At 43.0% G+C, this 14,565-nt stretch overlaps 2 protein-coding genes across 13 annotated transcripts in view; one reads left to right on the top strand and one right to left on the bottom strand.

The window, feature by feature from the left end:
- The window catches only part of WDFY4 (WDFY family member 4), a 278,500-nt gene that overhangs the window by 57,977 nt on the left and 205,958 nt on the right, over positions 1–14,565 (bottom strand). The gene's annotated exons all lie outside the window — the stretch shown is intronic.
- Positions 1–14,565, top strand: part of LRRC18 (leucine rich repeat containing 18) — a 43,195-nt gene extending 28,630 nt beyond the window's left edge. For 7 of the 8 annotated variants that reach the window (XM_089897817.1, XM_089897813.1, XM_089897812.1 and 4 more), the window contains one exon: positions 1–14,565. This exon is cut by the window's left edge. In XM_089897817.1, coding sequence (XP_089753943.1) covers positions 5,094–5,861 — 768 coding nt within the window. In that variant the 5' untranslated portion in view covers positions 1–5,093 and the 3' untranslated portion in view covers positions 5,862–14,565. The other variant, XM_089897818.1, reaches the window with a different exon arrangement.

The raw sequence follows: 14,565 nt of genomic DNA, 5'->3' as shown, positions 1-14,565 counted from the left end.
CACACAGCAGCACTATTTTAAAAAATTAATTAATTAACTTATTTTTGGCTGTGTTGGGTCTTTGTTGCTGCACGTGGGCTTTCTCTAGTTTCGGCGAGCGGGGGCTACTCTTCGTTGCAGTGCACGGGCTTCTCATTGCGATGGCTTTTCTTGTTGCAGAGCACGGGCTCTAGGTGCATGGGCTTCAGAAGGTGTGGCATGTGGGCTCAGTAGTTGTGGCTCACGGGCTCTAGAGCGCAGGCTCAGTATTTGTGGCGCACAGGCTTAGTTGCTCCGCAGCATGTGGGATCTTCCCGGACCAGGGCTCAAACCCGTGTTCCCTGCATTGGCAAGTGGATTCTTAACCACTGCGCTACCAGGGAAATCCCTCTTTTTTTTTTTTTATTTCATTGTCAGTCTGGCTAGATATTTATCAATTTTATTAAACCTTTCAGTGAACAAGCTTTTAATATCACTGATTTTCTCTATTGTCTTTATCCTTTTAATTTTATTGATTTCTGCTCATCTTTACTATTTCCTTTTTGTGCATCCTTTAGGTTTATTTTACTCTTCTTTACTACTTTATTTAATGTAAAAGTCTGTTATTGATTTGAGACCTTTCTTATTTTTTTAAATATTCCTAGTATGAATGTTTAACGCTATAAATTTTCCTCTAATCACTGCGTTAGTTGCATACCATAAGTTTTAATATGTTCTATTTTTATATTCAGTTCAAAATATTTTCTAATTTCCCTTGAGATTTCTTTCACTCATGGAGTATTTATGAATATGCTGTTTAATTGTTAACTATTTGGAGATTTTCTAGTTATTCTGATATTGACTTCTAACTTAATTCCATTATTTTTAGAGAACATTCTTTATATGATTTCAATTCATTTATATTTGTTAAGATTTGTTTCATGACCACGAATGTAGTCTATATTTGTGAATGCTCCATGTGCACTTGAAAAGAATGTGTATTCTGTTGCTGGGTAGAGTGTTTTATAAATGTCGATTAGATCCCACTGGTTGGTGGTAACGTCCAGTTCTTTATCAATGGTTCTCATCTGGCAATTTTGCCCCTCAGTGGACAGTTGGCAATGTTTAGAAACATTACTGGTTTTTCAACTAGTGGAGAGCTACTGGCATTTAGTGGGTAGAATATTCTTACTTTCCGCTGCTAAACATCCTGCAATGCACAGGACAGGCCTTTCCCCCATCACCACCCCATCCCTGCCAACAGCAAAGAATTATCTAGCCCAAAATATCAACAGAGCCAAGGTTGAGAAACCCCATTCCTTGCTGATTTTCTCTCTAGTCCTATTGATTACTGAGAGAGAAGTATTGATAGCTCCAACTCTAATTGTATATTTGCCCATTTTTTCTTTCAATGTTATCATTTTTTGCTTCATCTATATTAAAGCTCTCCTGTTAAGTACATCTTTTTCCATTCTTTTAGTTTAACTTACTTTTGTTTATTTAAAGTGTTTTTCTTATAGATGGCATATAATTGGTTATTTTTCTTTTATAATCCATTCTGAAAACTATCCATTCCGATTGCTCTGGAGACTAAAATATACATACTTATCTTTCTACAGCCTACTTAGAATTAACATTTTACCACTTCCAAAGCAATGTAAAAATCTTACCTACCTTACAGGTGTCATTAACTTCCCCCATTATGCTGTAGTTGTCATATGTATTCCATCTACATACATTGACAGGTATAATTTTTGCTTTCAACCATCATTCCTATTTTAAAGATTGTAAGAGGAGAAAAACAGCCTATTATATCTACCACATATTTACATTTCCATTGCTCTTCCCTTATTCTCAAGGTCCAAGCTTCTCTCTAGTATTGTTTCCCTTTCATCTAAAGACTTCTTTTATCATTTCTTCGATAGCAGCTCAACTAGTGGCAAATCTTTTTATTTTTCATTTATCTAAGAATGTCTATTTTGCCTTCATTCATAAAGGATGTTTTTATGTACTGTCTGGCTGACAGTTCTTTTTTTTCAGCATTATTTTAAAAATATTTTTCCAGTACCTCTGGCCTTCACAGTTTCTAGTGAGAAACCTGTAATAATTTGTATGCTGTTCCCCTGTAGGCAACGTGCTGTTTTTTTCTTTAATTTTTGCTTTTATTATGAGCAGTTTGATAACGTCTGAATGTGGATTTCTTTGAGTTTATTTATCCTGTTTGCAGTTCACTGAGCTTCTTGAATCTGTAGTTTTTATGTCTCTCACCAACTTTTGGAAGTTTTTACCCATTTTTCCTTCAAATATTTTTCTGCACCACAAGCCTTTATCCTCTTCTTCTTCTAGGATGTATCTTTATATCTATATTGATATATACATGTATATTTTGAGCAGGTAGTCACAGGCTACAAGTTCTGGCAAACCTTCTGTAGATTCTGCAGACTACGTTTATAATGTCCATTCAGTTTGCAAAGAATTTACAGTACTATTCGAATCAGCCCTTCATGTTTCTATCCAGGCACCAGTCTGAAACCTGCACAGTGCTCAATTCACAAAGCCTTTGGGTTCAGGGTTTGGGAGTAGGTACTCAAGACCCTGTTCAGGGTTTGGTCTATTCGTGGGCAGCTCAGGGTGTATATCCTGGAGTTCATATACAACTTTATTAAACTCTCTCCTCTTTGCAATCTCCCCAACACTTTGTGGTTCCCAGGAGTTGCCCTCCCCTCCTTGGTCTTCTGGCTAGAAATCCAGGGAACTTGTTTTCTAAATCTGTTGTGTACTTCCTGTCACAATTTCTCTCTCCAGGGCCAAGTAGCAGTGGGATAGAGAGGAAAAAAAGCAAACTTCCAAACACTTGGGACAACAGTTTGGTCAAAGACAATGGTTCTCCCTGTTTAGAGTTTTAAGTGCCTGCATGCCTGACTCGAGTGATACAGGATTGCCTGGGGCTGAGGCAGAAGAGAATGGAAAAGATGAATAGAAAAAAACGGGATCTCCCTCTCCCTCACCCTGACCCTAAAAGGCCCCGTCTCCCTGTCCTTGGCCAATGAGGGAGGTTTTTGTTGGAAATCTGTCATCACTGGTGCAAAGTTGGTCTTACTTTGAGTTACTTCTCCAATCTGCCTTATACCATTTATCTTCAGAGTCCTTGGGCCTTTTGCTGCATTCAGTGGGTGAGACGGGCAGAGCGCACTTACTCCATCTTAACTGTGACTGGAACCCCAGCTTTCATTTTTAAACAGCTTTGCCCCATCTGGTTCCACACAGCTGTGTAATACAGATATTTTGATACTGGTGAACACAGTACTGTCTTTGGTAACCAGCCAATCATGCCTGAATGTGGTCGGTTCACTGTTTCTAAAGAATAGGTTCAGCTTACAAGGCCCGCTCCAAAGAACATCAATGCGGCTGAGAGCTGAGAATACTCTCATCGGGCTATTGTGGAGGGCTACATCCATCTCAGGAGGCTCTGACCCAGTAGGACTTGCATAGGGTGGAATCCTCAAACCTTCAGCCAGGAGTGGCAAGAGCAGGATTTATAATAAGCATGTGGGAGGCATTTCTACCTACTTGCCTTTGGCACTGAGGATTACTGTACAAGGAAAACATGTGACACTAGGCTCACACAGCCTGACTGCTGGTGCTCCATGTGTTACACAAACATGGTTCCTGATAAAGGGCCTGGATGATGAAGTAGAGAAAGCGCAGAGCACCTCTCCCACCCATCCCTACTGGGAGATGGAGGACGCAGTGCGAGCATTTATCTCCTGACAGCACGCTTCTGTCCAGAGTGGGAGCTTGGTCCAAAATAGCATATCAGCAAGCAAGAGACACCAAGCTGTAGAAAAGAAAAGAGCCTCTAGAACAGGCAGGCCGGTTGCATCCTCCTCTTGACTGTAGACCTTCCTCACTCCTGAGCCTCGGTCTTCTTCTCTTTATAGTGGGGATAAGCCTGTGGATCTTGCTGGATTGTTGAAGATTAAAATCAATACGTGCAAATTTCCTGATAGTAATGTTTAATAGTTAACATTATCCAGCATTTACTATGTGCCAGACACTGCTGTAAGCGCTTTATAGTTTAGGTAATTTACACTCCCTTAGAGTCCTAAATGGGAGCTGTTTTCACAAATAAGGAAATCGAGGCACTGAAAATTTAAGCAAATTATTTATGGTAGAACTGGACTTCTACGCAAGCACTGCGAGGCCAGAAACTACCCGTCACTCTGTACGTTCTACTTCTCCGATGGCAGAAATCTGTTATCACACCTATCGGTGCAGAGGTGTCTACAGCTGGATCTCAGTGTGAAGAGTGTGAGGGGAGGAAGACAAGGTGGGTAGGAGGTGGGAGAAGGCAGCATTCTCTTCAATTCTGCCAGGCTCCACCCCGGCCCCCTCTTCCGTGCTCATGGGCATGGTGTAGGCACGTTTTCCTACCTGGGGGCTAAGCAAAGACTTCTCTGTGCTGCTTTTATTTGCACTGCAGTTACAGTAGCCAAGGCCTGACTAGTTCCTCTGGGTCCAGAAGGAGAGGAGGGATGTAATACACAAGTCATTCTTAACTCCCACCTTTATTCCCTTATATCCAGGCTATGTTGCTTCTGAGAACTCAGCAGTCCCACCCTAGGAACTTGTGGGATAACTCTAAGAAAAGGCTAGATTTAAGTGAGGGTCTGGGAAATGGCAGATATCCAAGACATTATCCCCCAACCCTCCCCACACACACCCAGGAGGGGGAATATGTGAAAGTCCAGGACAATGGAGAGATTCCTAAGTCGGGGAATGGCACAGCCAGAGGGGTGTTGAGCATCCTTCAGGCCAACCCTGAACCTCCCATTTTACATCTGGGAGCACTGAGGTCTGAAGAGGGCATTCAACTGCTGAAGATCTTCGGCTAGGATATTTCTGCTGATGACCTAATTCCTCTCCACTCCCCTCTTTCTCTCCTTTCAAACCATTAGAAAGTGAAGCATTATGATGTGGGGGGAGTCCAGTACCCTTATGTCATCTCCTAACTGAATATCTTTTCTCTTCTTACCAGAGTCTATCTTCTAGCAGTTTCATGTGACTTTTTTCTCTAACTGATCACCAGTCAATCAGAACAACATACTTCAAACATACCCCCTTACTAAAAGAACATGGCCAAGGGCGGGAAACGCCCCAAGGGTAAAAAGATCACCCTCAGCGTGGCCAAGAATTGTATCAAGATCACATTTGATGGGAAGAAACGCCTTGACTTGAGCAAGATGGGAATTACCACCTTTCCCAAGTGTATTCTGCGACTCAGTGATGTAGATGAGCTCAACCTTAGCCGGAATATGATCAGGAAGATTCCTGACTCAATCTCCAAGTTCCAGAACCTGCGGTGGCTGGACTTGCACAGCAACTACATTGACAAGCTCCCTAAGTCCATCGGCCAGATGACCTCTCTGATCTACCTCAATGTCAGCAACAACAGGCTGACCACCGATGGGCTGCCTGTGGAGCTCAATCAGCTCAAGAATATCCGCACTGTGAACTTCGGTCTGAACCACCTGGACCGCGTGCCCACCACGCTAGGCGCTCTGAAGGAGCTTCAGGAGGTGGGGCTCCATGACAACCTGCTGAGCACCATCCCCAACAGCATCTCCAAGCTCCCCAAGCTGAAAAAGCTCAACACAGAGCGAAACCCCTTTCCCAAAGCAGAGGAGTCAGATACGTTCATAGATTCCATCAAGAGGCCGGACAACCTATATCTGGTGGAGGAGAAGGATCTATGTGGGCCTTGCCTGAGAAAATGCCAACAGGCCCAGGACAAGCTGAACAAAATCAAAAGCATGGCCACGGTGGAACCGAGAAGGGCCATCTTTTCCAGTTTGGTCTCACCCAACGCCATGGCCAAGGAATCCCAGGAAGATTGGAGGTGACCTGGGACCCTGACCCTAAGGCAGGAAGGGAAAAGGGAGGGAGGCAAGATGACAATGGGCTACATCCTCACAAAACTGAGGGATTCTTCCGTTACTGCGATTAGCTCCTCCAGCCAAGCCCATAAAATACCTTTCCCTACCTCCTTGGCTTGTGATTTTGTTGACTGAAGGGCTTTTAGTTCTTTGCCATTCCGTACACTTCTGTCTTCTCTGCATGCACACACCCGCACATACAAGCACAATGAGTCAGGAAAGGGACATCTGTCTTACTTCTGCCCCAGAACTCTCCTGCCTACAGCCCGTGGCCTGGGCAGCTGATACAGCCAGCACACTCTTAGTCTCATTATCACACATTTCTGGACCAACTACCAGCTCCCCAGTGTGGAGCCTGTTCTACTGGAATGCTTTGGGCCAGGCTTCAAAAGTCAGGCATCTCTAAGCATGGGCTGGTAGGCGGGCAGATGGACATATAGTCTTGGGAAGGGGACAAAACTGGACCACAGAGATGGGCAGATATTATCATTAAGTATTGGCTTAACATCTTGGGCTCTAAGCAGTCCTATCCCTTTCTCTTTTCTGCACTTGCATAGTTTGCTCTAGGAGCTTTCTAGACTACACCTGCAAGCCCTTGACTGGCTGTGAATGAATGAGGTTCACTCCCATCTTATTATGTCCGATGTTTTTCCAGACCTTTGTGGAATAAGGAAAGAATGGGTGCAGATAGGGGTTGGTGTAGTCAATAGATAAACACCTTACTAGGCACTGTGCTAGGTGCAGGGACTGTGTCCAATGGGGGAAAGCTTGTCTTGCCCTTTGAAACCTGTAGGGAAGACAAGTTGAAAGAAGACTTTGTTCCTTATAATGCCATTGGTTTGAGGAGGTTAGGAGATCAGAGCCTAGTGGTGTGCAGGGCCAGCCTGGCATAGAGAAAAAGCCAAAGGCTCTGCAGTTGGACAGATCTGAGCCCAGAGCAGCTCTGCTTCTTACTTGCCATCTCCCTGGGCATTTTACTTAGCTTTGGTCCTTTCATCTGTAAAGTGGGAGTAATACCAGCCCAACTCCAAGCGTTGTCATGCGTCTCAAGCAGACAGCACACAGACTGAGTACTCAGTAGAAGTCAGTTCTCTCCAAGAACTAGAGCTCGGTGCATCTTAAAGCTGAAATACTACTTTGAACAGTGTCTTCAGTCACTCTAGATCTGTTGGTAGAACTCACACTAGCTGAGAACCTTCCCTGTACCACTCACTCATACCTTTATACTGCCTAAAAGAAAGGGATCAAGGAAGATATCCTTAGGAAAGTTTTTCGTTGTTGTTTGTTTTAAATCAAAGCTTTCCTGTGTTGGCGGCAAGTTTTGTAGTGGTCAGCGGAAAAGCCCTGAGAGATAAATATCCATTAGTTCAGCGTGACTAACGTATTTCTTTTTCATGTTATAAACCACAGCAGACAGCGTACTTCATTTCTTCACTCCTCACTGCTTATTTTCCTTTGAAATGCTTAGCTGTGACAACTCTATCATATTTCTAAAATCTCTGAAGATATAGATTCAAAATTCCCTTTTCAGTTTTTCTCTTTCTTAAATGTTTTCTATTATAAAAGTAACAATACCACAACATAGTTTTAAATATAGCAGCTTAAAGTATCCACAATTCTACAGTGTAAGCCAGCTGTAATACTGACAGATTTCCTTACCAGTTATTTTTCTGTGTATATTTTATACATAGTTAAAATAATAGCATTCACATCATTTTTATCCTGCTTTGAAACCCATGTGGTTACATGGTCTTAATAACCATAATTTAAAACATCTATACGATAGTCAAACATGGATATACATAACTAAGTTATTGTTGGACATTTAAGTTGTTTCCTGTTTTTCACTAATAGAAATCATTTTGTGATGAGGCCTGTATGATTAAGATTTTTTTAATGTTGTATTAAAGGGTGTGGCTTTTAAATAATTTTTGATACATGCTAGTAAGTAGCTTATAAAAAGTTTACACCCATTTATATATCTACCAGTAATATATTAGGGAACTCATTTCACTGCACCCTTGTAAGCACTGAATGTCATTCTTTATATTTTTCCCTTCATTTAATGTCCTCAATGATTTCTTAGAAGCCCTTCTACAGATGAGAGGAGGACACATGTCTGTAAAGTGCATGATGAGATGTCATGCCTTAGGCCCGAGAGACCCCACTAGACTGTTGGGCCTTGAACATGTCCCTAAGTAGCCATCCTGCTATTTTATATAATTCATCTCTGACCCAAGAAGCACAGAATCCATGCAGGGGCATTTGAGCCAAACAGAAAGTGATGGCTAGTTATCTAGATACTGAGCATTTCTATTCCTCCCACTCGACACACTTTTTCTTCAGAATTAATGAGTTAAGGATAAAGATCTCCCTGTGCCCCTACAAAGGGTCTTGGTCTGGACCCCAGGTTTGCCCCTCTACCCCCTCTCATGACCATTGCAGCAACTTCCTCCACTGTGCTTGGTTTCCAAAATCTCTCTCCAGCACCTCTCCTGGATTTACCTCCAACTGAGTGGCTGGCATGCAAGATGACATTTTTTGCCATCCTTGATCTCTAGGTGCTTTATGCTGCTTTCATTCTTACAGCTGTGTCTTAGGAAGGGGTTTTAAGTGCATTGAACTGCACCAGGATTGAGGAATAAACAAGCAGGGGGCTTTGATTTGCCCCAGGATACATTCACCTTAGACCCCTGGTTCATCAGAAAACCCGGGCAGTAAGATGAATTGAAGATGGGAGATAGAACTCAGTTAGGAAACATCTTCTATATTTTATTTCTTTTTCTGTCAAGGAAGGGTTTAATGTTAATGTTCCCTCATGCCCTAAAATACTGCAGTCATCTTTACTTTCTGGAGAGTATATTAGGCCCCAAAATACTTGACAGGAAAGTCACAGGGTTTTCTCTTTCTTCAAATAGAACAAAACCCCTATTCACATGTTATAACCCAGTCACCGCCCTCTCTGAAAGCCAGGCGTGACCTAGGTGACCCCCGTGCGACCTCTGCCCTTGCCGTGTTTTGCCTCCATGACCTGGAGTAATTGCCTTGGCCTCTTCATCCCTAGGATACGCTCAACATCTCCCTAGAGTAGCTTATGACAAAAACTTGAAGGCTAATCAGCTCTGAAGAAGAAAAGCCCTCAGTTAGGAGAAGAGAGTGGCAAGGGGAACGTTCCGGAAGCCAGGCTCTCCAGTGCCGGCCAAACCACTGACTTGCTTCTTAAATTCATTTTGCCTCTCTTGCTTTAGACTATCTGTGTGTGAAAATGACTTTGGGAAATATTTTGTGTGTGTTTTTTAAATTTATATAGAGGAAATGTTTAAGAAAATGATAGACATAAATTATAGACAGTTAAAAATTGAAAAGAAGACTTGAAGACTTAAAAGACTTATGGTCTCTACACTTCACTTGAACTGGTGAAATCCCAACACCAGTTGCCTCTTATAAGTTATGTATGTAAAATGCAATACCTCAAGCAACTAAAATCTATACAAAGAATTTATACCAAAAAAACCCAAAATACTATAGACAAATCAAAGTAGAATTTTAACAAATCTTTCAGTAATGCAAAGGTAGGCAGGAAAAAGAGACAGAAATGAACAACAGAGGAAAAAACAGGAAATGAGAAATGAAATGGCAGACTTATGTCCTAACATCTTGATAATGACATTAAATGTGGATTGTCTTCTTTACTTGTAATAGCCCCAAACTAGAAACAAGCAAATTTCCCTCAAGAGGCAAGTGGTTAAACCAATTCTGGTATATCCATATCATGGAATACTATTCAGCAATAAAAAGGAGCATATGATATACACAACAACTTGGATGGATCTCAAGGGCATCATTCTGAGTAAAAAAAGGCCTATCTCCAAAGGTCACAGACTCTACGATTCCATTTATAGAAAATTCTCTGAACGATAAAATGGTAGAGATGAAAAACAGATCAGTGGTTGCCATGGGTTAAGGATGATGAGCTGTGTTAGAGGGTGGGCATAACCAGGAAGTGGTAGCATAAGAGGTATCTTTGTTGTGATAAAAGTAATTGCGTATGTTGATAGTGGTGGTGGTTTCAAGAATCTACACATATGATAAAAAGGACAAAGAACTATGCATACATATCATACCAATGTCAATTTCCTGGTTTTGAAACTGTACTATAGTAACATAAGATGTAACCATTGGTGGAATTTAAGTGAAGGCTGCATGGGGCCTCTCTGTATTATTTTTGCAATTTCCTGTGCATCTATAGTTATGTTAAAATTTAAAAAAATCTTACAGACTATATGCAGTAATAAACAGATCTTTCTGTATCTGCCAAGCGCTAATTTATTAGTAACTATGGCAAGCTTAAAGTTCCTCAATCATTCTGAAGAGTTAAGGCATTTCAGGAGAAAGAGCACCTTAACTTCAGATCACTGGCCTAACTTAAAATTATCCATGTTGATCTTACCCTTGAAGATTCCTGAGAAAGATGTTAAAATAATAAAAAGACAATGCATGGCTTCTCAACCCATGTCCCACGTTTTCTGGTGGTGGCTGGGTACAAGTAGCAAGTGGGGTGGGGGGACCGTGAGCCTGCAAGTTGCTCCTTTCACAGTTCTGGACTTTAACGCACCTGCCCACTGCCCTATGGAAGCACCTTGAATGGGTGGACAAAGGGGCCAGGCCTGGTGCAGAGATCAGGGCTTAAGTTAGGCTTCTGCCTAGAAACAGGTCTGAGGTCATGGCTAAGGATAGAGCTAAGAGGAGACATGAACAAGTAAGACAAGGAACAACACGAATGGGAGCCAAAACAAGGTCTGAGCAGGACCCAGGCAGAGCTCACCGCAGGTCACTGAACTCCACTACCCATTGCCTGTTGAGCCAGACATGTGAGAAGCTCCACAATGCCAGGGCATTGGTTATCCCACCAGGGTGTTTAGTTCACCTCTGGTTCCAGTGATTCTGCTCTAACCCGAGGGTCTGAGCTGTATAGCCCCTGCAATTGCCCTCCCAAGGTGTGCTTTACCAAGAAGCCCAAGGAGCATGTTTCCCCATTCAGTGATGGACCTGAAAGTTCTCTTTATCAAAGTAACCATGCACATTACAGATTCTCAGCCTCCCAACTGGTCATCAGTGATGATCTCTGGAAGAGTAGGGCTGAAAAGGCAGAAGTGGGGAGGTAGAGTACTTGAAATTTAGCCTCCAGGCTGCTAGCAGTGGTGCCGTGATTATCGTGGAAGAATCATCTTCTTATGGGAATTTACAGCTTCTTATGGTTGGTTTTCTAAGTTCTTTGTTTTTCATTATTTTTCAAAGATAATCTGTAAAGGAAACTCATTCTTTAAAGGAAAGCTATAAAGGACAGTACATACTCAACTGCAGAACTTCGTGCCAAAAAATGAATTTCATCCTAACCATTACATTTAAGTTAGCTATACAACTGAGAGAACATTTCAGAAATTACAGACATGCAGATACAGTAAGGCCCCAAATATAAGCACTGCCTCACAACCAACAGCTTCTTCCAGCCCAGGGACACTTGTCTTGATGGCACAGCAAGTGAGTATTTCAGAACTTGTCAGGGACCATGGCTGTGGAAGGATGCCTTTAGCCCATTCAAAGGTGTGTACTGTGTGCAACAGAGATTTGAGAGAGGAAAGGCCAGATAGGCAACCAGGCCTTGTATTTCCCTGAGTTTTCTAAACTCTGGGCTCAATAGGAGCTGAGATCACTGGGAAGCAATGGAACTGAGCCAGATCATGCTAGCGTCCCAAAGAAATGTCTGTACAGAAATAAGCCCAAATATTAGGGCTCTATTTTTTCAGAGAATCAATATAGAAAATTATATTCTATAGTGCTTTTTTTCATTTTTTATAGAAAGGGAATTGCCTTCTTTGTTACCCACTACCCTATTTACTCAGTGCCAAGAGAAAGTATGTTCCAGAACAAAAAAGTCCCCCAAACTGTCTGTTTCTTGTGATCTGTCGCTGGAAAATGGTGCAACCTAGCACAATTGTGTGGTTTTTCTTAGTTTCAGGACAATTACAGTGACTAGATCATTCCAGGTACCTGATACCACATCTATGTTTTTGTCCTTTAAAGGAGTTTGGGAGGAATTTTTAAAGGATCATTATACCCTGTATTTAGTTTTGAAACTGTTTCCAGCCCTTTGTGGAAGGGTACAGATAACTTTAAGTATAAAGATGTGTGTTTCTTCACATATTCATTTTCAACTAGCTTCCCTTTCCCTGTAACTTCAGCTATTCTCACGTCTCTGCAGAGCCTACCTATGTCTAACGTCATGGAGTTTTCTGGCCATCAGACACGTATCCAGGGGCATCTAGCTGGCTTTACATTAGAAGCCCCGATATGCTTGCAGAGCCTTGCACCTCACAGATGTCCGATTATGCCACCATGCTGGCTTCAGAATGGTCTAGTCTTGTACCATGGGGAGACAGAGGAGGATTATGGATCCCAGGCTGACCTCAGCTTTGCAAGTATTTTCTACTTGGGATTCAGGCCCACAGAACATCCTTGGAATTCAGTTATGGAGGCAGCCATTGTCACCGAAATTCTAGGCAAAACTCTGGTATCCAAAAGCTCTGGTTTCCTGTACATGGGAGATGGCCTCTAGAGGGGCCAGATCAGTCGTGAAGAGCTGGGGGTTGAAGATATGAAAACCTGTAGCACAGGCCAAGCATCTTGGGCCAGGTGAAAACCTGCAGAATGGATCATGCACTCCTTCAGAGAAGAGAAGCTCATGTTTGCTAGAGTGTGCAAAGTGCAGGCAGGCATTTTGAAAGACTCGGTGTATGAATTGGGCTTTGTCCTTGGTAATCCAAACACAAAATGGCCAAGTTCATTCCAGGCATGGGGCAATGGCCAGCCAAGCCTTTCTAAGGCTGGGAGCCACTACTGCCTTCCCCTCTGAAACTCCCGTAGGCACACTGTGGCTGGTAGGAGAAGGGCTGGGAGAAACTCAAAGAGCTGAGAACACAAACGCCTGTATTTAATCAACTGCTCCATAAACATGCCCAAAATACACAGCAGTTGATTCTAAAACTAAGCAAAGGAGTTACATTTATTGAGCACCTACTATGAGCCCAAATCAGGTTGATCCCAAAGTCCATGGCTGACCGCAGCAGCACAGCCTCACCACACGCCCTGGCTGCTTGGGTGGTCTCAGAGCCTAGAACCAGCTCTTTGGCTTCCTCATTTTGTCAAAGCTCTTCTTCCATGAGCTTAGATATGTATTTCTCTGGAGCACCTCTCCCTTGACTTTTGAAACATATATCCAATGACCTACATGACATCTCCACCTGGATATCTGAGAGGCATCTCAAAATTAACACGTCCAAAATCGAGCCCCTGATATCCGCTGCGCCACCAAAGTAGTTCCTCGTGTGGTCTTCCCCATTTCATCTTCCAGTTGCTCAAGCCCAAATGCTTGGTCTTATCCTTAAGTCCTTTCTCTCACGCACACATTCCCCACCCACACTTGATTTGTCAACAAATCCCACCAGATGTACCTTCAATCATGTACAAATATGTCCACAATCTGAGCACTTCACGCCATCTTTACTGCCACCACCACCCCCAATCCAGGCCAGCATCATCTCTCACCTGCATTACTGCAAAAACCTCCTAACCAGTATCCTAGCTTCTGCCTTTGACCTACTATGTTCTACTCTCAACACAGAAGCCAGAGTAAGTCTTTTAAAATATAAGTTAGGTCACAAGATCCCTCCAATGTTTCCCATTTATTCAGAGTAAAAGGCGACCCCATTAGCATGAGCCCCCAAGGCTTACATGAACCCTGCTCCCTCTCTCATCTCTGCTCCCACTGACTCACTGCGCCCAATCACTATGGCCCCAGCCAAGCCCATCACACTTCCCCTCGGGGCCCTTGCACTCCTCTTCCCTTGGCCTGAAATGTTCTTTCTTCAGTTATCTGAATAACTTGTTTCCCCACTTTGTTCCAGTCTTAATTCAAATATTAACTTTCTGGGTGAGGTCTTCCCCTACCAACCTAAGATTTCAAACCCTACCTCGACGGACTTTGGTTGTTGTCATTATCTAATATGCTTTCTATTTCATTCATTTTGCTTTCTGTGTTTCTCACAAGAATGTAAACTCAATAAATGGGGAGATTTTCAGTATCTTGCTTGTTTCTGTGAAGCAGCGGACACTACACATAACGAGCTATGGGTAAATCCTTTTAAATAAACTGGTGACACCCACTCCATAGTCATTATAAATACTTTGCACGTATCTCCTCCCTGCCCTAGCCCCACATACTCCTGGAGCAAAACAGCAACCGCTGTCCTCTTCCTGTTCCCCTTCCTAACTGAAATAAAAGCACCTACCAATCCGGAACTGGCCTTCCAGAGAACTGGGTACTTGTAAAGGGGGGGGGGGCACTTAGGAAGGGGCCGTAAGCAACTTGTTTCCTGGGAAAGATGCTCCATATCACAGACTCATAAATTAGCATATGCTTTGCACATCACTGTACATTTATTTATTTAGCTTCTGAGTTTTCAGAGCCTCGAATAGCAAGGACAGACCTGGGACTGCGCACACCTCAACCTGAGGGCCTGACACCAAGCTGGGCCTGGGCTGCCCCCTCTACGGGCAACCTGCCCCCACCCACCACAGGCAGAGGCGGCTTCCTGCCATTTTGGTCTGAACA

Source organism: Delphinapterus leucas, chromosome 16 (assembly GCF_059928025.1).
Source record: "Delphinapterus leucas isolate spDelLeu-1000000601 "Yukka" chromosome 16, BTC_Dleu_Yukka2, whole genome shotgun sequence".
Taxonomy (NCBI): Eukaryota; Metazoa; Chordata; class Mammalia; order Artiodactyla; family Monodontidae; genus Delphinapterus; species Delphinapterus leucas.
The sequence above is the reverse complement of the archived record's forward strand: the minus strand, read 5'-3'. Positions and strand labels throughout refer to the sequence as shown.